Source organism: Trachypithecus francoisi, unplaced genomic scaffold, assembly GCF_009764315.1.
Source record: "Trachypithecus francoisi isolate TF-2019V2 unplaced genomic scaffold, Tfra_2.0 Lachesis_group12, whole genome shotgun sequence".
Taxonomy (NCBI): domain Eukaryota; kingdom Metazoa; phylum Chordata; class Mammalia; order Primates; family Cercopithecidae; genus Trachypithecus; species Trachypithecus francoisi.
The window spans coordinates 116758522-116781290 of record NW_022681457.1 but is presented as its reverse complement, the minus strand read 5'-3'; the positions used below and the strand labels follow the sequence as shown (position 1 = coordinate 116781290).

Below are 22769 nucleotides of genomic sequence, written 5' to 3'. Positions count from 1 at the left end.
ATATAAAGATTTTCTCAAACAAATATTATGAGAATTTATTTCCAGCACACTTATTCCATAAGAAGTGCTAAAGGAATTTTTTTTTCAAGACAAAACAGGATGATGTATTTAAATGAAATTAGAAGAAAATATTACCAAATACAGACTTGTACCAAAAATATATAGTTTTCAAGCTGTCTAAATACAGACATTGTCTATCAAGTCTCCACTTATCATCTCTTGATGAATTCTGATGCTGCTAATGCTTTACAATTGACCATGTAATTTTGCAAACATGAACATAAATTTTCCCTTGTCAGTGATTATATTGTGTTTATAACATAAATAGAGAAATACACTGTGTTTATAACATAAATAGAGAAATGTCTCTGTGGATAGTGCTTTGAGAAAATCTAGGCACTCTGTAGATAGGTACAAATCATTTTTAAAGGGATACACACAGACACACCAGATGGAATTTTACCCCTTACTCAGAATAGTTACCAAATAAATAGAACAATGCCAATCATATAATGATTGAAAAACATTTGTTGTCATATGTGAATGTTGATAAATATTTTTGATGAAGGAATTTCTTAAGACAGAAGGAGTATGATACCAGACCAAAAACTTGAATCTACACAAAGAAGTGAAAAGCACTGGAAATGGAATAAATGAAGATAAAAAAATTCTATTTTTTAATTTTTAAAATTACTCATAAAGGTAATGGACTAAAGCAAAACCAGCAAACTGGATTTATAGCGTATATATAAGTAATCTTTGTGACAACAATACTACAGAGGTTGGGTGGAAGGTATTGGGAATATACTGTTATTAGGTCCTTATACTGTATTTGAAACAGTATTTTATTATTTGGAGGTAGACACTAAGTACTTAAGAATATATATTGGAAACTTCAGAAAAACAATTTGAAAATTTTTTTAAGTATAAATAATAGGTTAATAGAGGAGGTAGAATGGAATTTAAGACACTTAACCCAAAATGGTGGCCCAAAACCAAATGGAACTGAAGCTGGGAGTGGTGCCATGTGCCAGCTACTAAGAAGACTGAGGTGAGAGGATCACTCAAGCCCAGGAGTTTGAGTCCAGCCTGGGCAACATAGCCATACCTCATCTCTAAAAATACACTTAAAAATAAAGAGCAAATGGAACAAATAGAAAATAACTAGTGGCTGGTATACTTTAATCCAGCAATATCAACAATCACTAATGTATTGAATATGAATATGAATCATATTCAATTCAGTTATTCATATTCAATATGAATAATCTCAGCACACTAATTTACAAGAAAGAAATTGTCAAATTGGATGAAAAGATCCAGCTACATACTATCTACAAGAACCCATTGTGAAAATAAACATAGGTTAAGAGCAAAAGAGTAGAAAAGATATATCATGCTAACACAAATCAAAAGAAAGTGGTAAGCTGTATTATCATTACACAAAGTAGACTTCAGAATAAGGAATGTTAGCAGAGTTAGGAGGAGAGACTGTATAACAGATAAAGGAGTTGATTCCTTAAGAACATAGAAAAGTCTTACATGTTTATGCATCTAATATCAGAGCTTCAAAATACATGAAGTAAAAGCTGTAAAACTGTAAGGAGAAATAGACAAATTCACAATGATAATTGGAGACTTCAGCACATTTCTGTCTGTAATTGATAAAAGAAGTAGACAGAAAATTAGTAATGCTATAGAAGACTTGAACAACACTATCAGCAAGGTCTGCCTAACTGACATTTATAGAACACTTGACCCAACAACACAACACATATTTTTCATGCAACATTCATCAGAACAGATCAGATTATGGCCATATTACAAATCTTAAAACATTTTTAAAGAAAAGAAATCATACACTGTTTATTCTCTAACCATAATAGATCAAATTTAGAAATCAGTAACAAGTATTTAGAAAATCCCTAAATGTTCGGAAATTAAGTAACTTCATACTTATAAATTAATCCACAGGTCAGAGAGGAAGTTTCAAGGGAAATAAAAACATTTTGGGCCCGGTGTGGTGGCTCACGCCTGTAATTTCAGCACTTTGGGAGGCTGAGGTGGGCGGATCACAAGGTCAGGAGATTGAGACCATCCTGGCTAACACGGTGAAACCCCAACTCTACTAAAAATACAAAAAAAATTATTCATATTCAGTATGAATATGAATAATTAGCCAGGCATGGTGGTGGGTGCCTGTAGTCCCAGCTACTCAGGAGGCTGAGGCAGGAGAATGGTGTGAACCTGGGAGGCGGAGCTTGTAGTGAGCCAAGATTCCGCCACTGCACTCCAGCCTGGGCGACAGAGCGAGACTCCATCTCAAAAAAATTTGAACTGAACAAAATGAAAAGACAACAAAAAATATACGGGATATACCTAAAACACTGCTTAAAGGGAAATATACGGCATTGAGTGTTTATATGGAAAAAAGAAGAATGGTCTCGACTCAGTAATCTAAGCTTCCTCCTTAAAAATAAGAGAAAGAACAAATTGTATCTCAAGTAAGCAATAAGAAGGCAATAATAAAGACCACATACCAATGGAATTGAAAAGAGAAACTAAGTTAAATCAAAGGGTAATAAAATTGTAAGTCTTTAGCCATACTGAACAAAAGAAAGAAGAAAAGAAGGACAGGTTGGGATTTATCAAAATGTGAAACTTCCCCTTTTTGAAAGACACTGGTAACTATGACCATACCACCTTGAACGCATGCAGTCAGACCTGAAAGACACTGATAAGAATGAAAAGACAAAATATTTGCAAATTTTATATACAATAATGAAGTTATATCCAGTGTACATAAAGAACGCTCAGAACTCAAGAAGACAACCCAGTTAGAAACAACATTTTTCTAAAGAAGATACATAAACAGCAAATAACATGAAAAGATGCTGAGCCTAAGTCATTAGACAAAAAATTTAAACCATGTGAGATACCACAACACGTCTTTGAGAATGGCTAAATTTTTTTAAAAAACTGACAGTACCAAGTGTTGGCAAGGATGCAGAGTGACCGGAACACTCACCCGTTGCTGGAGGTAATGCCAAATTGTACAGCCACTTTGGGAAAGTTTGACATTTCCCATAAAGTTAGACATACTCTTACCATGTACCTTAGTAATTCTATTCTTGGTGATTTACCCAACTGAAATAGAAACTTAAATTCACATGAAAACCTGTATGTGAATATTTATTACACTGTTACTCGCCAGACACAGAAACAACCCAAATGTCATTCAGCAGAATGGATAAGCTATATATATCCACACAGTGAAATGCTACTCAATGGTGAAGAGAAATGAACTTGATTCACAGACCATTGTAGATATAAATATTAAATACATTTTGTTAAGTGAAAGAAGGCAGAACCAAAAGGTTACATATTATACAATTCCATTCCAGAAAAGCGTTCTTTCTGGAATGCTCTAGCTCTGGAAAACAGATCAGTATTTACTATGATTGGGTAGAGGAGACAATGTAAGGACATTTTTAAGTCATGGAAATGTTCTTTTGGTTACTGTGGTGATGGATACACAACTTTCTGTGCATTTGCCAAAACCCACAGATTTGTGCACTCCATCTCACCCCAAAATGCAAAGAGAACCCAAGATGAGATGCAGGCTGTGACAAGTGAATCTGATTGCATTACAGATGACAGGACTAAACACACGGAAGGGGTGGGGAAGAATAGAGCTCAGTAGCTTTGGAAAACAGCGCTGCAACTGGATCTCCTAGGGCTAAATACAAAATTATGAATGTGCACAAACGCTGTACTCAAGTTGGTGTATTCGTTTTCCACCAGAGTACGGGGTAGCAATTCTAAAGCGACTTTATACTAGGGTTGAACAAATTGTGGAAGCCGCTATCGATAACGATAACCAGACTCCTCACTATTAGAGGAAAGCCACACACAGCCGAAGGGAAGGAACTCCATGATGCTGGATTGGCGCGAATGGTTTCAGTGTGGACTCATGCCCCTTTCGTTTAATATACAGAGGGATGGATAGACACGTGTTAGTATACTATGCCAAATAAAAAGAATAAAACAGGCCGAGCGCGGTGGCTCACGCCTGTAATCCCAGCACTTTGGGAGGCCGAGGCGAGCGGATCACAAGGTCAGGAGATCAAGACCACGGTGAAACCCCGTCTCTACTAAAAATACATAAAAAAAAAAACTAGCTGGGCGTGGTGGCGGGCGCCTGTAGTCCCAGCTACTCAGGAGGCTGAGGCAGGAGAATGGCATAAACCCGGGAGGTGAAGCTTGCAGTGAGCCGAGATCGCGCCACTGCACTCCAGGCTGGGCGACAGAGCGAGACTCCGTCTCAAAAAAAAAAAAAAAAAAAGAATAAAACAGATGGTTCAGGCAAAGATTATCAAGGAACGAAACTACAGGTGAAAGGTTAATGGGGAACTTAAACTTTGAGAAGTTTTAAAGAAACAGAATACTTGGGTGATCGCAAAGTATTCCTCCAAAACATATTATTTGTTTATTACATTGTAAAATAGTAACTTTACACAGGACAAACAATGTTCACCATGTTAACCAGTGAACAAAGTAACAAAACATATTGACATCATGTACCCTGGGATGATGCGCGAGGAAGGACACTGCACCTCAGTGGCATTCTTTCCCCAAATGCATAACCTCGATCTAATCATGAGAAGACATCAGAGAAACTCAAATCGAAGGCCATCCCACTAAAGTTCTGACCCTGAATGGAAAAACAACATTGAGTGGTAAACTGATAAAATCCAAAGAAGATCTGTTTTCCAATTAGTAGAATGGTACCACTGTTCATTTCCTAGTTCGGGTCATTTTATTATGGTTGTAGACCATGGTAACATTAGTGGAAGCGGGGTGACAGGCATATAGGAACTCTATTGTACTGTTTTTGCAACTCTTCAAGTCTAAAATTGTTTCAAAATTAAAAGTTAAAAATCATTAATGAGTGAAAGGTAATACAGTCATTTTTCCGTAATACCTTCTGAAAATAGAGAAGCCTCTTCCAAGCCAGCTAAAAATGACCAGCATCTAACACTTCTACAAAACTTCTCAGTAGTACATGACGTAATTAGTTACTCCTTCCTTGAGAAAGTTTTCATTCTTGGTTACTGTGAAGCCGAACCTTGCAGGATTTTCTGTTATCTTTCCAGCTGCCCTTTTTCAGTCTCCTTTATTGTCTCATTGTCCTTTACAGGAAGTTTTTAGTGCTTAAGCCTGGAGGTTTTTTCTTCTCTCTGTACCTACGTCTACAATGGTGGCCACTTGCCACATTTGGCAATTTAAATTCAAATTCAATACAGTTAAATGTAATACAATTATTTAGTTTCTCAGTTGCTCTAGCCATATTCCAAGTGCTTAATAGGTACGTTAGTGGCTACCATACTAGTCAGCACAAATAATCCATCAGTCATCACAGAAAGTTCTGTTGGACACAGGCTCCACGTGGGAGATGCTGTGTACTTCACACAGCATCACGTAAGACGCACAGGTCTTCCCACATTCCACCCTTAGTGATTGCCAGGGTTGATCAGTTGTATAGGCAGTGTCAGCTCAACATTGGAAAGTTCCCCATCAACCTTAAACCTATGGTTTCATTCCTTGATAATCTTTGCTGGAAATTTTGGTTTCATTACTTATTTTTCTAAATACAGTTGTAGCCATTCTATATGTAATGTGCTGTGCACCTTATTTTATTCACATTGTGTGTTGTGGATATCTTTCTATTAGTGCATTTTAGATCTGCACTCATTTTTAATAGCTGCATAGTATTCTATTGATATATACATGATAAAGTGCCATGATTTAATTTTAGTAAGAAAGCATATGTTCTTAATTACATGCTGGGTACCTTTAATTGCACATCCCTTTATTCTGTTTCAGGTGAATATAAAACCTTTACTTCCTTCCACCAAACACTGAAAAATAATAGTGTGTACACTGAGCCTTATGAGGATTTGAGGAATGATGAGCACAGCCCATCCTATCAACAGATCAACTGTATCGACAGTGTCATCAGGTATGAGACCGCAAGTTTGGATACCATGTAAGTCTGTTCCAAAAGCATACACTGTCACTGTAGAGACTTCATAGAATTTTTAATAGCTGCTCTGACTTGGTGTTTCCCTATAAATCAGTAGATATTGATGGCGTGCCTAACACATACGCTGAACATTACAGAAGGCACAAAAAGCTAGAAGATGCATTCCTTCTTTGAAGGAACTGTGGTATAGTTCAGAAGACAAGACCTATTTCTGTCAAAATTAAATGGTGTAAGGCAAGCTTGTCCAGCCCGCGGTCCACAGGCTGCATGTGGCCCAGGACGGCTTTGAATGCAGCCCAACACAAGTTCATAAACTTTCTTAAAGCATTATGAGTTTTTTTGTGATTTTTTTTTTTAGCTCATCAGTTATGATTAGTGTATTTTATGTGTGGCCCAGGGAAGCCAGTTGGACACCCGTGACATAAGATTTGAAGGTTAATTCAAGACCACAGTAAAAGAAATGTTACAATCCAGTGATTGAGGCTAGGATGGTCAGGGAAGACTTTATCAAAGAGGAAAGTATGAAGTATCCCAAACAGAAGTGGCGTGAGAAAAGCAAAGAGGTGGGAAATGGCACAGTTAGGGAACAGCTAAGAATATGTGGCCTAATTATGTTGTTACAGATACCTGAAGAGCTACAACATTCCAGCTTTAAAAAGAAAGTGTATCTCCTGTACAAATACAACTTCTTCCTCCTCAGAAGAAGACAAACAGAACCACAAGGCAGATGATGTCCAAGCCTTACAAGGTAACAAGAATGCCCCTCGGAGTTAAATTCAAAGAACTGTAAATACATCCTTCATGTTTCTCTTTAATGTCTTATATTTATTTTGTTGTAAGCATAAAATTCTGGTTTCATATTACCTCTTTATGGCCAGTAAGGTTTAATTTCTCAGTTACAAACTTCTGTAAACTGGGTCTTTTATATAAATTTCTTGTTGGGAATTTTTCTTTTCACTGTCAGTTTCTCTTACACCACCAGCTGGTTTGCAAATCCCAACCATACCTAAATCAGAAATGCCAACAAATGGACGGTCCATAGACGCAGGAGGAGGAGCTCCACAGATTCTGTCCACGGCGGTGCTGAGTTTGGGGTCGGGCATAAGCCAGTGTGGTTACAGTAGCACCATTGTCCACGTCCCACCAGAGACAGGTACCACGCTTGCCTCTTACTTTAAAAATATACTCAATATTAACTACATTGTGATAAGAAAACAAAAGTCATGAATATCATTTGCTCAGTTATAACTTCTAAACTACACATATTTTTTCCTTTCTTTAGTCAGTAAAAGTATTTCTGGAAACATCATCACGTTTGTGTTGGTTACATATTTTGGACAGTATTTCTCAGTTACGTTATTTGTCAGTGAAATCAGTTGACACATAAAAAGCACTTAATACAGTACCTAGTAGGTAGGTATTAGTAAGCCCTCAATTAGTGTTAGCCATTGTTAATGCAATTATAGATGGGACTGTGTGAGGTTACTTCCTTGCTGACTTTTAAAGAATGTGTTCCTTTCACCTGCATTTCACCATCCTGTAGGTTGTGATGAGCTCAGTCACACATGCGTTCAGATTTTTGTATTGGTGTGATAGCAATGAATAGAGTTCTTTAAAACTCTTCATTTAACACCATAATTACTTGGTAATTATTCTACTGTCTTCTTTTTATTCCTCCTTATTGCTACCTGTCCTTTTGACATTTTCATCACTAATAACAATTTGGGTAGATGAAGGAATGGTGACAAATATGTTAAATTGGGTTTTCACATGATCTGTGCTTTATCTTTGCTAGTCTCCAGTGGTCTATCAGCTAATATGTGTCGAGCCATTTCTTTGTGCCACTCTCTGCTCTTAGTTCTTCATTGGTATGATCTCATTAAATCTTTCCAACAACCTGTGAGATGGAGAGCATGGTACTGACAGGAGATCTGTGGATTGGTGGGGAAAGACCAGAGAGCATTACGTTTCTAGTCAAAAGTAGAGTTTCACTGGAACTGAGCTAGCCCTTCCACAGAGGAGCATATGCACATTTTTTAGTGTGCCTTTTAATATTTTGCATTCCTGTATGGGCATGTAGCTGTCCATAATACAGCCCATGCAGGAAGGGAGGGTATCACCCAATATGAAAAGCTCTTTTTTTTATTCTGCCACTCTGCTTTCTATACTCTGCTCTTATATTACCATTTTTAATGAATTTATACTAAAATCTGTATGCTTAGGAAATTTTTATTGGTATTAGTTTCTCCTGATCTTAAATCATCCTCAACATTTACAGGGCCACATCTTTATTCCATGGAGAAAAAGCAGAATCAGAGTCCAGATGTTCCTTAAAACATATCTCTATTTCTTTTGCTTTCTGAAAAGCTCATATTCATTCCCTCAGTTTGCATCCTGACTCAAATGAGTTGTGTCTGAGGACCGTGGTCACAAATGCATTTCCTTGCAAGTTAATATCTTCATTTCATATGTGGAACAATGAAGCCACAAATAGGCAAAGTAACTTAACTTGCCCAATATCACACAGCCCATGAGTAGTAGAGTAGGGAATCAAGTATTGACCATTAGTCTCCAGGAGTCGTTGCCATTACAGATATTTTGAACCTAAAGCAGGGTCTAATTAAGATGGAATGTAGGCCAGGCACAGTGGCTCATGCGTGTAACCCCAGCATTTTGGGAGGCCAAGACAGGAGGATTGCTTGAATGCAGGAGTTTGAGACCAGCTTGGGCAACATAGTGAGACTCTGTCTACAAAAAATTAATTTTTTTTAAATTTTATTTTATTTTACGTTATTTTATTTGTGAGAAGGAGTCTCACTCTGTTGCCCAGGCTGGAATGCAATGGCATGATCTTGGCTCACTGCAGCCTCCGCCTCCTGGATTCAGGTGATTCTCCTGCCTCAGCCTCCTGAATAGCTGGGATTACAGGCGCCTGCCACCACACCCAGCTAATTTTTGTATTTTTAGTAGAGACAGGATTTCACCATGTTGGCCAGGCTGGTCTTGAACTCCTGACCTCAGGTGATCTGCCCACCTCGGCCTCCCAGAGTGCTGAGATTACAGGCGTGAGCCACAGCGCCCAGCCCTAAAATAATTTTTTAAAAGATGGGATATGAGATACAATGGCTAAGCCAATCAATAAAATGAAATTTTAAAGTATACTCAATCCAAAAGAAGAGCAGGAAAGGAGGAAAAGATTAACAAAAAAGAAACAGAACAAACCAAATAATAAGATAATAGCTCTATATCCAGCTATGTCAATGATGACATAAAATTGACTCAACACTTCAATTAAAAGGCAAAAATTGGGCCAAGAATAGTGGTTCACACCTGTAATCCCAGGGACTCACGAGGCCGAGGAGGTAAGATTGAGGCCAGGAGTTTGAGACCAGCCTGGGCAATACAGTGAAACCCCATCTCTACAAAAAATTTTAAACTAGCCAGGTGTGGTGACCCACGCCTGTAATCCCAGCTACTTGGGAGGCTGAGGCAGGAGGATCAGTTGAGCCCAGCTTGAGCCCGTCTTGGGTTCATTGCTACAGTGAGCTCTGATCACATTAGTGTACTCCAGCCTGAGTGACAGAGCAAGACCCTGTCTAAAAATAAGTAAATACATAATAGGCAAAAATTCTCAAAACAAATTTTAAAAACTCAAGACCTAACTACATGCTCTCTACAAAGTACAAATGAAATTCACAAATGGATTGAAAGTAAATGAACGGAAAAAAATGCACAAGTGAAACAGTAAACATCAGAAGGCTGCAGTGACTTATTAATGTATGTAAAATAGATTCCAGGACATCATTTCATAATGACAGGGCGGTCAATTCATCAGGAAAGACATAACAGTCATAAATGTTATATTCACTAATAACAGCTTTGAAAGCTATGAAGCAAAAATATGCAAATAGACTTTCCATAATTATATTTGGAAAATTGATAAAAATATATAGAAAAAATAAGAAGCAGATGATCCATACAACACTATCGACCACCTTGATCTAATTGATAGTTAGAGAATGTGAGGCCCAGTGACTGCATAATCCACAGCCTTTTCAAGTACACACAGTATGTTCACTGAGAAATACGACATGTTGGACTATACTATGTCTCAGATTTAAAAGGATTGATGGTATGTAAACTGTTCTCTGGCTAGTGAATTAAATTAAAAATAAGTAATAAGATGTCTCAACCCAAAAGTTTATAAATCAAACAACACATTTGTAAATCTATGATTCAAAAAAGAAATCACAAAGAGAATTAGAAAATATTTCCAAATCAATGAGACTGAAAGTACAGCATACTAAAATGTATGGGGTGCAGCTAAAAACGGGGCTTGTAAGATCGATAGCTTTAAAAATGCTGTTAGAGAAGAAATGTCTCAAATCAGTGATCTAAAGTTACAGTTTAAAAAGTTAGCAAAAGAAGAATGAAATAAGTCCAAGATAGAATGAAGGAAATAATAAAAGACAAAAGCAAAAAAAAAGACAAAAGCAAAAATCGACAAAATAGAAAACAGACAGTAGAGAAAATTAAAGCTGAAAGTTGGTTCTTTGAAAAGATGAACAAAATTGATAAACCCCTTATACCAGTAGAGAGGGGTCTTGGTTCATGTAGCTGTACAGTGTCTTGAAATCAGGTAGTTTAAATCCTTCAGCTTTATTCTTTTTCAAGATTGCTTTGACTGTTAGGTCTTTTGTCTGTATAAATTGTAGACTCAGTTTCTCAGTGCCTTTTTTCCTTATTATGAGGTTGTATTTTCCTGCTTCTTTGCATGCCTGGTGATTCTTTTTAATTGGATGCCAGATACTGTGAATGGGTACCAAATATATTTGTATTCCTGTAAATATTCTTGATCTTTATTCTGGGTCCCAGTGAAGTTACCTGGAAACAGATTGATCCTTTCAGGCTTTGCTTTTTAAATTTGCTAGGCAGGACCAGTAGTGTGTAGTCGAGGCCTATTTTTCCTCTGCTACCAAGGCGAGACCTTCCTGAGTGCTCCTTGTGATGCCTCGGGAATTAGGAGAGTCTCTAGTCTGGCGGATGGGAACCGCTGCTGTTCCGTAGCTTGTGTGAGCTTCAGCTCTTGTTCCTGCTAATCCTCTCGTAGTGTTTTCCTCCCATGAATGCCCTGGTGAATCCTTGGAAATCCTCTAGGCTGCACGCTGGGGCAGTCCTCGGGCTCACCTCCCTTGTTTCTTATCCTCGGGGGTCACTTCCCTTCAGTGTCTGAAACCTATTGTTTTGTATATTTAGGCCTTTTTTTTTTTTTTAATCTCAGACAGGAGGGTAAGTTTGGTCCCTGTTACTCCAACTTGGCCAGAAGCAAAGCCCCCTGTGGTGTTGATTTATCACAGGCCACTTCTGGATGTAGAGTGGGGCCACATCCACCCAAACCACCTGGATACTGCACCACAGGGGCAAGCCGGAATGGATGTTGGGGGAGCCCTCCACAGTGTCCACCACAAAATCTTTTGTTCTTAGAAGTAATTTTTTAGAAGCAACCCAAAAATATATATAACTATTCTATATCAATAAAATAAACTTTAATGTACTATTATATATCAATAATAAATAAACAGATAAAAAGAGGCAACCCAAAATCCACCCACAGATGTTCACTTTAGTAAACTGTGCTATGCATATAAAATGGAACTCCGCAGCAGTGTAAAAGTATGAGACAACTGTCCAGCCATTGATAAAGTTCTCCAAGGGATACGGTAAAGTAAAAAAGGTGCGTTGATGGCTAATGTACATATGTGCCTTTGGGTAAAGATGGGGTCACGGAGGAAGATAATCTATGTTCATGCTTGTTCATACATAATAAATTGGAAGGGCCAGGTGCGGTGGCTCATGACTGTAATCCCAGCACTTGGGAGGCCGAGGCAGGTGGATCACCTGAAGTCAAGAGTTCGAGACCAGCCTGGCCGACACGGTGAAACCCCGTCTCTACTAAAAATATAAAATTAGCCAGACGTGGCGGTACATGCCTGTAATCCCAGCTACTTGGGAGGCTGAAGCAGGAGAATCACTTGAACTCAAGAAGCAGACGTTGCAGTGAGCCAAGATTGCACCATTGCACTCTAGCCTGGGCAACAAGAGCAAAACTCCATCTCAAATAAAATAAAATAAGATAAAATAAAAACAAAACTTAGCCAGGCGTGGTGTGGCACACACCTGTAGTCCCAGCTACTCAGGAGGCTAAGGCAGAATCACTTGAACCGGGAGGCAGAGGTTGCAGTGAGGCAAGATGGCGCCACTGCACTCCAGCGGAATGGTCTTCTGCAGGGGTAACAAATGAGAACTAGACAGAGCATGGACGGGGTGAGGAGAATGTACTACTACGTGTCTTTATTAATACTTGCTGATTTTTGAACCACAGGATTACCTATTTAAAAGATAAATTCAAAGATAAAAAAATTCTGAAGAATTCAGGGAGAAAAATGTTTACAATAAAAGCAAGATTTAAATAAATGTGTACATATTGATTATTACAACTGTAAGATGTGCATTTGTGCAAAGAATATAGACAGAAAATCAATAATTTTTATGCTAGACTAATGATTTTTTGTATTCCAGCAATTACAATAATGTTTGTAAAAATGTATTGAAAGGCAGTTAACAAAGTAAAATAAATCAATACAAATAATTGATAGGAATTAAAATTAAGTATGTCTTCTTCCACCTCAGCCAGGGATGCCACCCTCGTCTGTGAGCCCTGGACTCTGAACATGCAGCCAGCCCCTTTGACCTCAGAAGAATTTAAACATGTGGGGCTCACAGCGGCTGTTCTGTCAGCCCATACCCAGAAGGAAGAGCAGAATTATGTTGATAAATTCCGAGAAAAGATCCTGTCATCCCCCTACAGCTCCTATCTTCAGCAAGAAAGCAGAAGCAAAGCTAAATATTCATATTTTCAAGGTACATAAGTTTTAAAAAATAAATGCCATTAATCTATGTAGATGTTACAAACTATATCTAAGGACTAGGAGATAAGGAGTAAACAATAGGAGTTTCACTTGTAAGAAGCTGATGGAAAGATGCTAAAACAATTGTTTACATCAACAATTTAGGTAGGTTCTTTCTTAGATGCTAGATCTGAGAAACGTTTTTTGTGAGAAACTGATTGAGAGATGCTGAAATAAGTTTATTTGATAGCAACTGTTTTTATCCGGATTTTGTTCATGTTTTTAGAGCCACTTTTTGCCATTCTGGGTAGTATTGCAAATGCACATTCGTTGTCAGCGACTTATAACTACCAGTAAGTGGCATCCTTCTCTTCTTTTTGGGTTTAATTTTACATAATTTGCCTCTATCTTTATCCTTCCAGGAGATTATACTTCCAAGCAGACGCAGTTGGCCGGCTGCAGGAAAGGGAAGCACAAACGGAAGAAGCTGCCGGAGCCGCCGGACAGCAGCAGCTCGAACGCGGCCTCTGGTCCCCACAGGGGAGCGCGTCAGAACGCACAGCCCTGCTGCCCCTCCACGGCCTCCTCTCCACACACCTCGGGCCCGACCTTCCCACCTGCCGCCATGGTGCCCAGCCAGGCCCCTTATTTCATCCCAGCTTTTCCCCTCCCAGCCGCGACCTGTCCCGGAAGAGAATACGCAACCCCCGGAACTGCACCGGAAGGCCTGCATGGGCCGCCGTTGTCCAAGGGCCTGCAGCCTTACCCAGCTTTCTCTTCTCCTTACTTGGATACTTTTATGACCGTTTTCCTGCCTGACCCCCATGTCTGCCCTCTGTTGTCGCCATCGTTCTTTCCATGTCCATTCCTGGGGGCGACAGCCTCTTCTGCGATATCACCCTCAACGTCGTCAGCAATGACTCCAACCGTGGACCCACCCCCTTCAGTAACCAACCGCACAGGAGAGGAGGAAAAGTGGGAGGCACAAAGCCAGGGGCACCCGTTCATTACTTCGAGAAGCAGCTCGCCCTTACAGTTAAACTTACTTCAGGAAGAGATGCCCAGATCCTCTGAATCTCCAGATCAGATGAGAAGGAATACGTGCCCACAAGCTGAGTATGTAAGTGATGCTCATTTTCAGCGCTCAAGTGAGAAAGTGAATATCTTACCAAAGTTAAGGTGGTCGCGTTGGGACTCAGCGCAGACATCCTCAGTAGGTAATCCGCATGGCTACTGTGAGCTAGCCTGTCAGCCTAATTGTGTGTAAACACGAAACACATCTGCCTGGCTCTCTTTGGAAAGTAGACACGAAAGAATCATCTATATTCTAGTTTCTTAGATACTTTGTGAGGTTTTTTCCAAAGTGCTTTTAAGTTTTCATGTGAACTGGATTCCCTCCGCTCTTTAAAATTCGATCCACGTATTACGCTGAAGTGTTCATTGCCTATAATATGTATTTGTTTACTTACAACCGGGGTTATGGTCTGGTGAGATAGGAATAAGCGATGTTGACAATTTAACGATTGTACTTCTTCATGCACAGTCGCAGGACAGCAAGTGTGTATGAAGGGTTAGGAGCTACTTTATTTATTATCAGTAGAGTAGGCAGTTTATAGTTTCACACTTAAACATGTCATTTTTTCAAAATCAAAAGCATTTTGGGTCTACTTCCTTTAACTTTTCCTCCCTTTACCTAAAAAGCCATTCTCAGGTTTATTTAGCAGTTTAAACTTTGGAATCTGATGTTGCTATATTTAGGTATAGAATCCAAGGCAAGTGTGAATATTTACACAGATTCTTTGACCTTCCCTTCAAGGTATAATACTCCTCTTTAACAGATACTCAAAATCTAGTGATACAAATCAAGAAAATATGCTCACTTTTGAAAGCCTGGTATCAGTGTGCTTGCTAAAAATCTAAGGCAAGGCAGTGTATTACAGTGAGTAAAGCCTGGGCTATGGATTAAGACATGGATTCAAATCCCAGCTCGGTCACTAGTTAGATTCACTTAGACAAGTTATTTAACCTTTCTTTGCCTCTGTTTCCTTATTAGGAAAATGGAAAGATGAATCCTCATAACTTACTCTGAGGGCTAAATGATGTATTTATATAGTACTTATCCCTATGCAGAGGGTGCTCCCAGAGAGCTGGAACTTTGTTTTGTTCATTATTATATTCCTCGTATTTGACACAGTGCCTAGAATGTATAAAATGTTCAGTATGTATTTGCTGAGTGACAAAAAAACTACTTGTGCAGTGCCTGGCATGTAGCAGGTACTGAGAAAGTAGTAGTGCCTTAATACTACTTACAAAGGAACTTACTTCTTAGGGATAGGCTGGGAAGTTTTTACTTCTTAGTTATATATGTAAATTTTATTCTGTTTAACATATGAAGTTGAAGATCTTCCAGTTACAGTAGTCTCCCTTACCCAGGGGATATGTTTCAAACCCCTGGTGGATGCTGGAAACTGTGAATAGTTCTGAACCGTATATACAGTATGTTTTTTTCCTATACATACTGTACATACCTATGGTAAAGTTTAATTTATCAATTAAGAACAGTAAGAGATTAACAGCAGTAACTAATAACATAGAACAGTTATAAAATCTACTCATCACAGTTTCACGGATAGAAGCTTCTTTTTTTTTTTTTTTTTTTTTTTTGAGACGGAGTCTTGCTGTGTCGCCCAGGCTGGAGTGCAGTGGCATGATCTCGGCTCACTGCAAGCTCCGCCTCCCGGGTTTACGCCATTCTCCTGCCTCAGCCTCCCGAGTAGCTGGACTACAGGCGCCCGCCACCTCGCCCAGCTAGTTTTTTGTATTTTTTAGTAGAGATAGGGTTTCACCGTGTTAGCCAGGATGGTCTCAATCTCCTGACCTCGTGATCTGCCCCTCTCGGCCTCCCAAAGTGCTGGGATTACAGGCTTGAGCCACCACGCCCGGCCAGAAGATTCATTCTTGCCTAAAATTGTAGCACTCTCAGCACATGGTTTTTCCTTTCCTTCTTGAGGACTTTCACCTTTTCACTTAAATGAAGCACTTTATGACTTCTCTTTGGCGTATCCCAATTGCTGGCATCACTCCTCTTGCACTTTGGGGCCATTATTATGTAAAATACGTGTTACTTGAACACAAGCGCTACGATACCACCACAGTAGATCTGACAGCCAAGACGGCTACTGAGCGACTAACAAGTGGGTAGCACATACAGTGTGGAGGCACAAAATAAAGGGATGATTCTTATCACAGGCTGGAAACAATGAGACAGCTCAAAATGTTATGACACTACCAGAATGGCTCACAATTTTAAACTTACGAACTGTTTATTTCTGGAATTTTCCATTTACTATTTTTGGACCTCGGTTGACCACAGGTAACAAACTACAGAAAACAAAACCATGAATAAAGGAGGACTCTACTGTATTTTGTGATAAGAAGATTAAAGTGTCTTTTCATTGCCCTTACTTTCTAGCAGTGTGTTACAGGCAACAGTGGCAGTGAGAGCAGTCCTGCCACTACCGGTGCACTGTCCACGGGGTCACCTCCCAGGGAGAATCCATCCCATCCTACTGCCAGGACACTGTCCATGGGATCGCCTCCCAGCGGGACTCCATCCCATCCTACTGCCAGTGTTCTGTCCACAGGGTCACCTCCCAGCGAATCTCCATCCGGAACTGGTTCTGCAGCATCAGGTAGTGGATCAGGACAACCAATGTTTCAAACTCCATTGCCAGGCATTCACTATGTGATAAGCTCTCACTGTGTACTCCAGGCACTGATGTGGAGGTACAAGGTTTTTTTCTTTTTCCTTTTTTCTTTTTGTCAGGTATATTGGGGTATATTTATGCACAATAAAATTCACCAATTTTAGGGGTACAAACAATTCTGACAGATGTGTACCTTAGTGTAAGCACTACCATAATCACCATATAGAACATTTCTGTCACCCCAAAAAGTTCCGTGAACCTCACTAGTCCATCTCTGCCCTGACCCTTGGTCTCCTGGCAGCCACTGGTTTGCTGTCACTTTAGTTTTGCTTTTCTTGTGATTTATGTATAGAATCAGACAGCATGCCATCTTTCGTATTAGGATTCTTTCAGTTAGCATGATGCTGTTGAGACGCACCCTTAATAGCATTTATAGCTTAGATCTGTGATCCATTTTGAGTTAATTTTTGTGTATGGTATGAGGGTCAATATACTTTCTTTACATTGGGATATCTAATTGTTCCTGTCCTGTTTGTTCAAAGGATTAATCTTTCCCCCATTAAATTGCCATGACGACTTTGTTGTAAATAACTTGACCATATATGTGTGGGTCTATTTCTGTACTCTCTTTTCTGTTCCACTGATCTGTATGGCTAGCTTTAGGCCAATACCACACTCTTGAGTAATGTAACTTTCAAGTAAGTCTTGAAGTCTGGTGAAGTAAGTCCTTCAACTTAATTCTTCTTTTCAAAATGATTTTGCATATTCTAGGTCCTTTGTCCATATAAATTATAGATTCCATTTCTCAGTTTCTACAAAAAAGTCTTCTGGTGTTTTGATTGAAATTGTGTTGAATCTGTGGATGATCAATTTGTGAATAATTATCTTCCTAATGATACTGAGTATTTTGATCCACAAGACAATTTCTCTATGTAGGTCTTTAATTATTCTCAGCCGTGTTTTATAGTTTTCAGCCTACAATTCTTACACATGTTTTGCTAAATTTATCTCTAAGGATTTTATAATTGTTGATGCTACTGTAAATGGCATTTAAAATTTTCAAGTTGCAGTTGTTTGTTGTTAGCATGTAGAAATGTAATCAAATTGTGTGTTTTTAACTCGTATTCTGCAGTCTTGCTAAACTCATTTATTAGTTTTAGTAGCTCTTGTAGATTCTGCAGGACTTTTCTACATAGTCTTTATTATCTGCAAATATAATCTTACTTCTTTTTTTCTGTCTGTATGTCTTTATTTATTTGTCTTGCCTCGTTGAACTGGCTAGGACCCACAGTGAAGTGTTTAATAGAAATAGGAAAATAGACACTTCCCTGGTTCACAGTCTTAAGGGGAAAGCACTCAGTGTTTCACCTTAACTATGATGTTAAACATAAGTTTTCCTTGAATGCCCTTAAAAGATTGAGGAAGTTCCCTTCTGTTGCTGCTAGTCTGCTGAGTTGCCTTTTCTGCATCTGTTGAGATAATCATGTGGTTTTCCTCCCTTATTCTATTAATATGGTGAAGTACATCAGTTTTCTGATAATAAATTAACCTTGCATTTGGTCATGCTCTTTTGTCCTTTTTTATGTATTGTTGGATTATCTTCCTAATGTTTTGTTACACATTATTGCATCTCTGTGCAGACTATTGGTCCATTCGCTTTCTTTACTTGTAATGTCTTTGTCTGGTTTTGGTATCAGAGTAATTCTAGCTTCAAAAAATGAGCTAGGAACTATTCTTTGCTATTCTGTTTTCTGGAAGAGTTTGTGCCGAACTGCTATTATTTCTTCTTTGTATGTTTGGTGGAATTTACCTGTGAATCTTTCTGGGCCTGGAGTTTTCTTGGTAAGAAGGATTTTAATAACAAATTTAAATTCTTTAATAGATAGGGTCTAATCAGGTTATCAGTTTCTTCGTGATCTTTGGCAATTTGTATCTTTTAAGAAATGTATCTGTTTTATGTAATTTGTTGAATGTGTTGGCATAAAGTTTTAAATACTCCCTTTTCCTGGTAATGTCGATAGGTTGTATGGTAATGCACCCCTCTTATTGCCGGTATTAATATTTTCCCATTCAGTCTGACTCTATATCAATTTTAATAACTTTTCAAAGAACTTTTGATCTCATTGGGGGTTTTTTGCCTATTGCTTTTTGGTTTTTTTATTTTATTGATTTATACTCTATTTTTTTTTTTTCCTGAGACGGAGTCTCGCACTGTCGCCCAGGCTGGAGTGCAGTGGCATGATCTCGGCTCACTGCAGCCTCCACCTCCCAGGATCAAGCGATTCTCCTGCCTTAACCTCCGGAGTAGCTGGGATTACAGGCACCTGCCACCACACCCGGCTGATTTTTTGCATTTTTAGTAGAGACAGGGTTTCACCATGTTGGCCAGGCTGGTCTTGAACTCCTGATCTCATGATTCGCCCGCCTTGGCCTTCCAAAGTGCTGGGATTACAGGCGTGAACCACTGCATCCAGCCTATGCTCTAATTTTTATTATTTCTTTTCTCTTTACTTTGGATTTTTTGTTTTATTCTTATTTCTTAAGGTAGAAGCTTGTTGGGTCTTTGAACTGAGATTTTTTTTCCCCCCAAGAAAAACATTTAATGCTATTGAGTGCTCTAACCATTGCATCCCTCAAATTTTGGTATGTTGTATTTTTATTTTCATGCAGCTTCAGTAGTTTTTTTTTTTTTTTTTTGAACCAAGGTCTCACTCTGTTGCCCAGGCTGGAGTGCAGTGGCATGATCCCAGCTCACTGCACTCTCAAACTCCTGGGCTTAACAATCCTCTGGCCTCAGCTTCCTGAGTAGCTGGAACTGCAGGCATATGTCACTGTGCCTGGCCAGTCTAAAATATTTCTAATTTCACTTGTATTTTCTTATTTGATCTTTCAGTTATTTAGAAAGGCTTAATTTCCTAATATTTGGAGATTTTTCTTTTTTAGATATTTTTATTTTGTTGCTAATTTAAATGCAGTCAGAGAACATTGTTTTGTATTTTTTAAATTGACTGAGACATTGATCTGGAATTTGGTCCATCTTGATAAATGTTTCATGTGCATTTGAAAAGAATATGCTTTCTGCTGTTGTTGAGTCATGTGTTCATTAAATGTAAATTAGATCAAGTTGGTTGATAACGTTGATCCAACTTTCTGTTATAATTTTCTATCAGTTTTATAAGTTATTATGATACAGGTCTTATATGTCCAGCTATAAATGTGAATTTCTCTATTTTTTCTTATAGTGCAGTGAGTTTTTGCTTTATGTATTTTGAAGCTCTTTTATTAGTGCATATACACTTAAGGTTATTATATTCTCTTGATGAATTGCTCTCTTTATCCTGAAATATGTCTTGCTTTGAAGTCTGCTTTGTCTGATATCAGTGTATCCAGTCCAGCTTTATTTTGATTAGCATTTACATGGTAAATTTTTTCCATCTTTTTACTTTTAACTTATCTGTGTCTTTATATTTAAAGTAAGTCTTATAATCACCATATAGTTGGGTATTTTTATTCATGTGACAGTCTCAGCCTTTTAACTGCAATGCTTGCTTAGACTATTTACCTTTAATGTGAATGTTGATATGGTTAGGTTTAAGTTAAATCTTTCATCTTGCTACTAATTTTCTGTTTGTCTCATCTGCCCTTTCTTTTTTTCCTCCTACTCTCCTCCTTTTGGGTTGTGTGTTGGCTTCTCAAGCATACCTTTTTTTTTTTTTTTTTTTAAGTTTTTGTTCTAGGATTTACTTTTTTTACATTTTTATTTTATCTTATTTTTTTCTTTGAGACTCTGTTGCCCAGGCTGGAGTACAGTGGTGCCATCTCGGCTCACTACACCCTCCACCTCCCGGGTTCAAGCAATTCTTCTGCCTCAGCCTCCCAAGTAGCCCGTACTACAGGCGTGCGCCACCACGTCTGGCTAATTTTTTTGTATTTTTAGTAGAGATGGGGTTTCACCATGTTGGCCAAGCTAGTCTGAAACTCCTGACCTCAGGCGATCCGCCCGCCTCGGCCTCCCAAAGTGCTGGCATTACAGGTGTGAGCCACCGCGCCCAGCCGGCTCTAGGTTTTATAGTGCACATCTTTTACTTATCACAGTTTACCTTCAAATATTATACCTATTCTATCACTTTATTTATTAGAACCTTAAGACAGAGTACTTCCATGTCCTCCTTGTCTTTTGTGCTATTTTTGTCATACATTTTAATGTGTAAAAAAACCCACAATAACACTGTTATTATTTTTGCTTTAATCAGTAATAACCTCTTAAAGTTGTTTTGTGTGGGTGTTTTGTTGTTGTTGTTTTGACACAAGATCTCACTCTGTTACCCAGGCTAGAGTGCACTGATGCAATCATAGCTCACTGTAGCCTCAAACTCCTGGGCTCAAGCAATCCTCCAACCTCAGCCTCCTGAGTAGCTGGGACTACCAGCACGTACCACCACACTCAGCTAATTTTTTATTTTTATGGAAATGGAACCTCATTGTGTTGCCCAGGCTGGTTTCAAACTCCTGGCCTCAAGCAGTCCTCTCATCTTGGCCTCCCAGAGTGCCAGGATTACAGGTGTGAGCCACCACGCCCAACCTAAAGATATTTTTTAATGAAGAAAATGTTTTTATTACTTTTTTATATACACACTTTTTTTAAAAAATTAGACAAATTGTTTGGTATTTTTAATTCCTTCAAAGTCAGTAAGAAGGATCTAGAAGGGTCAAATGCAAGCTAGGAAAGGAATGATCCATAAGGCTTCATAGCAGCCATAAAGGGATGGTCCTTGGGATGAACAGTTTCTCTGTTGTGAGAGGAGGAAGGTGAGGAGGGGGTACATATATCATTAATTGTGTATGTTTGGTATCATAAAGATGATTAATTTGCTTTCTGATGCCTTTTTTCCTTATAAAATAGGTGAGATTGAGGAGGAAATAGAGAGGTTGAAAATAGTCATTGCTGGGGGTAGGTTAGTGCATGACCAGAGAACTGTAGCATTTTAATGGTGCATTTGAGGTTGGTGATGATGAGTTTTTTTATTGTAGAAACACTGTACCCTGTTGTATGTGACTTTCTCTACGTATTTGGCTACTTGGGTTTAGGTAAGAACAAAGTCAATAATTGGCTTTATTGGAGTTGGCATTTTGACAGTTATGAAAAGTCAGAGGGAAAAATAAGTCTAAGGTATTGCAAGGTGTGTTACTGAATGATTAACTGAGGACTCCAGGCTGAATAATGAAGGAACTACAGGAAGACTAACACACTGTTAACACATTTATAGTTGAAATAATTGAACAAGCCAATGAGAAAGTGCAGCTGAGATGTTAATGATTTTGGAGATGGAACAGTTATGGGTGATGATAAAGGGCAGTGTATGTAACCTTGAGAGTGATAGCTCATTAAGAATGGAAAAAAAGATCTCAGGAAGACCAAAGAACCAGGAGGCTGTTCACAGGGAAGAGGAACTTTCCCGGAAATAATGGTTGGACTGGCTGAGGAGGAGGACTGTCCAAGGCAAGAGTCTTTAAAGAATGAGAGCCAGTTTGGCAAATCAGTCAGACAGGTCTTTTCTAATTATTTGTTGTTGATTTTTGACAGGAAGCAGCGACAGCAGTATATACTTTACTAGTAGTGTTTATTCTAAAATCACCCAAAATGAGCAGCAATCTCAGGATGTACAGAAAAAAGAAACATTTCCTAATGTCGCTGAAGAGTCCATCTGGAGAATGATACGGCAGACACCTGAGTGTGTTCTCATGACATATCAGGTACCTGAGAGGTAAGAAAGCACTTTAGAAGACCCACTTTTTTATTTTTGTGGTTTCTTTTTTCCTTTTTTGAGACAGAGTCTCTCTTTGTCACCCAAGCTGGAGTGCAGTTCAGCAATCTTGGCTCACTGCAACCTCCACCTCCTGGGTTCAAGAGATTCTTCTGCCTCTGCCTCCCTAGTAGCTGGGATTACAGGTGTGCACCACCACACCTGGCTAATTTTTGTATTTTTAGTAGAGACGGAGTTGGTTGGTTGGTTGGTTGGTTGGTTTGTGACAGAGTCTCACTCTGGAGGCTGGAGTGCCATGGTGCCATCTCAGCTCACTACAACCTCCGCCTCCCAGGTTCAAGAT

At 38.8% G+C, this 22769-nt stretch overlaps 1 protein-coding gene across 14 annotated transcripts in view; it reads left to right on the top strand.

The window, feature by feature from the left end:
* Positions 1-22769, top strand: part of PER3 (period circadian regulator 3) — a 62326-nt gene that overhangs the window by 30333 nt on the left and 9224 nt on the right. For 6 of the 14 annotated variants that reach the window (XR_004441119.1, XM_033228522.1, XM_033228517.1 and 3 more), the window contains 7 exons: positions 5887-6022; positions 6670-6794; positions 7011-7199; positions 12737-12967; positions 13377-14074; positions 16427-16646; positions 22246-22426. Coding sequence is in view for 13 of the 14 variants with exons in the window: in XM_033228522.1 (XP_033084413.1) it covers positions 5887-6022; positions 6670-6794; positions 7011-7199; positions 12737-12967; positions 13377-14074; positions 16427-16646; positions 22246-22426 (1780 nt within the window). In the remaining variant the exon portion in view is untranslated. The remainder of the gene's footprint in view (positions 1-5886; positions 6023-6669; positions 6795-7010; positions 7200-12736; positions 12968-13376; positions 14075-16426; positions 16647-22245; positions 22427-22769) is intronic. The other 8 variants (XM_033228528.1, XM_033228527.1, XM_033228526.1 and 5 more) reach the window with 3 other exon arrangements.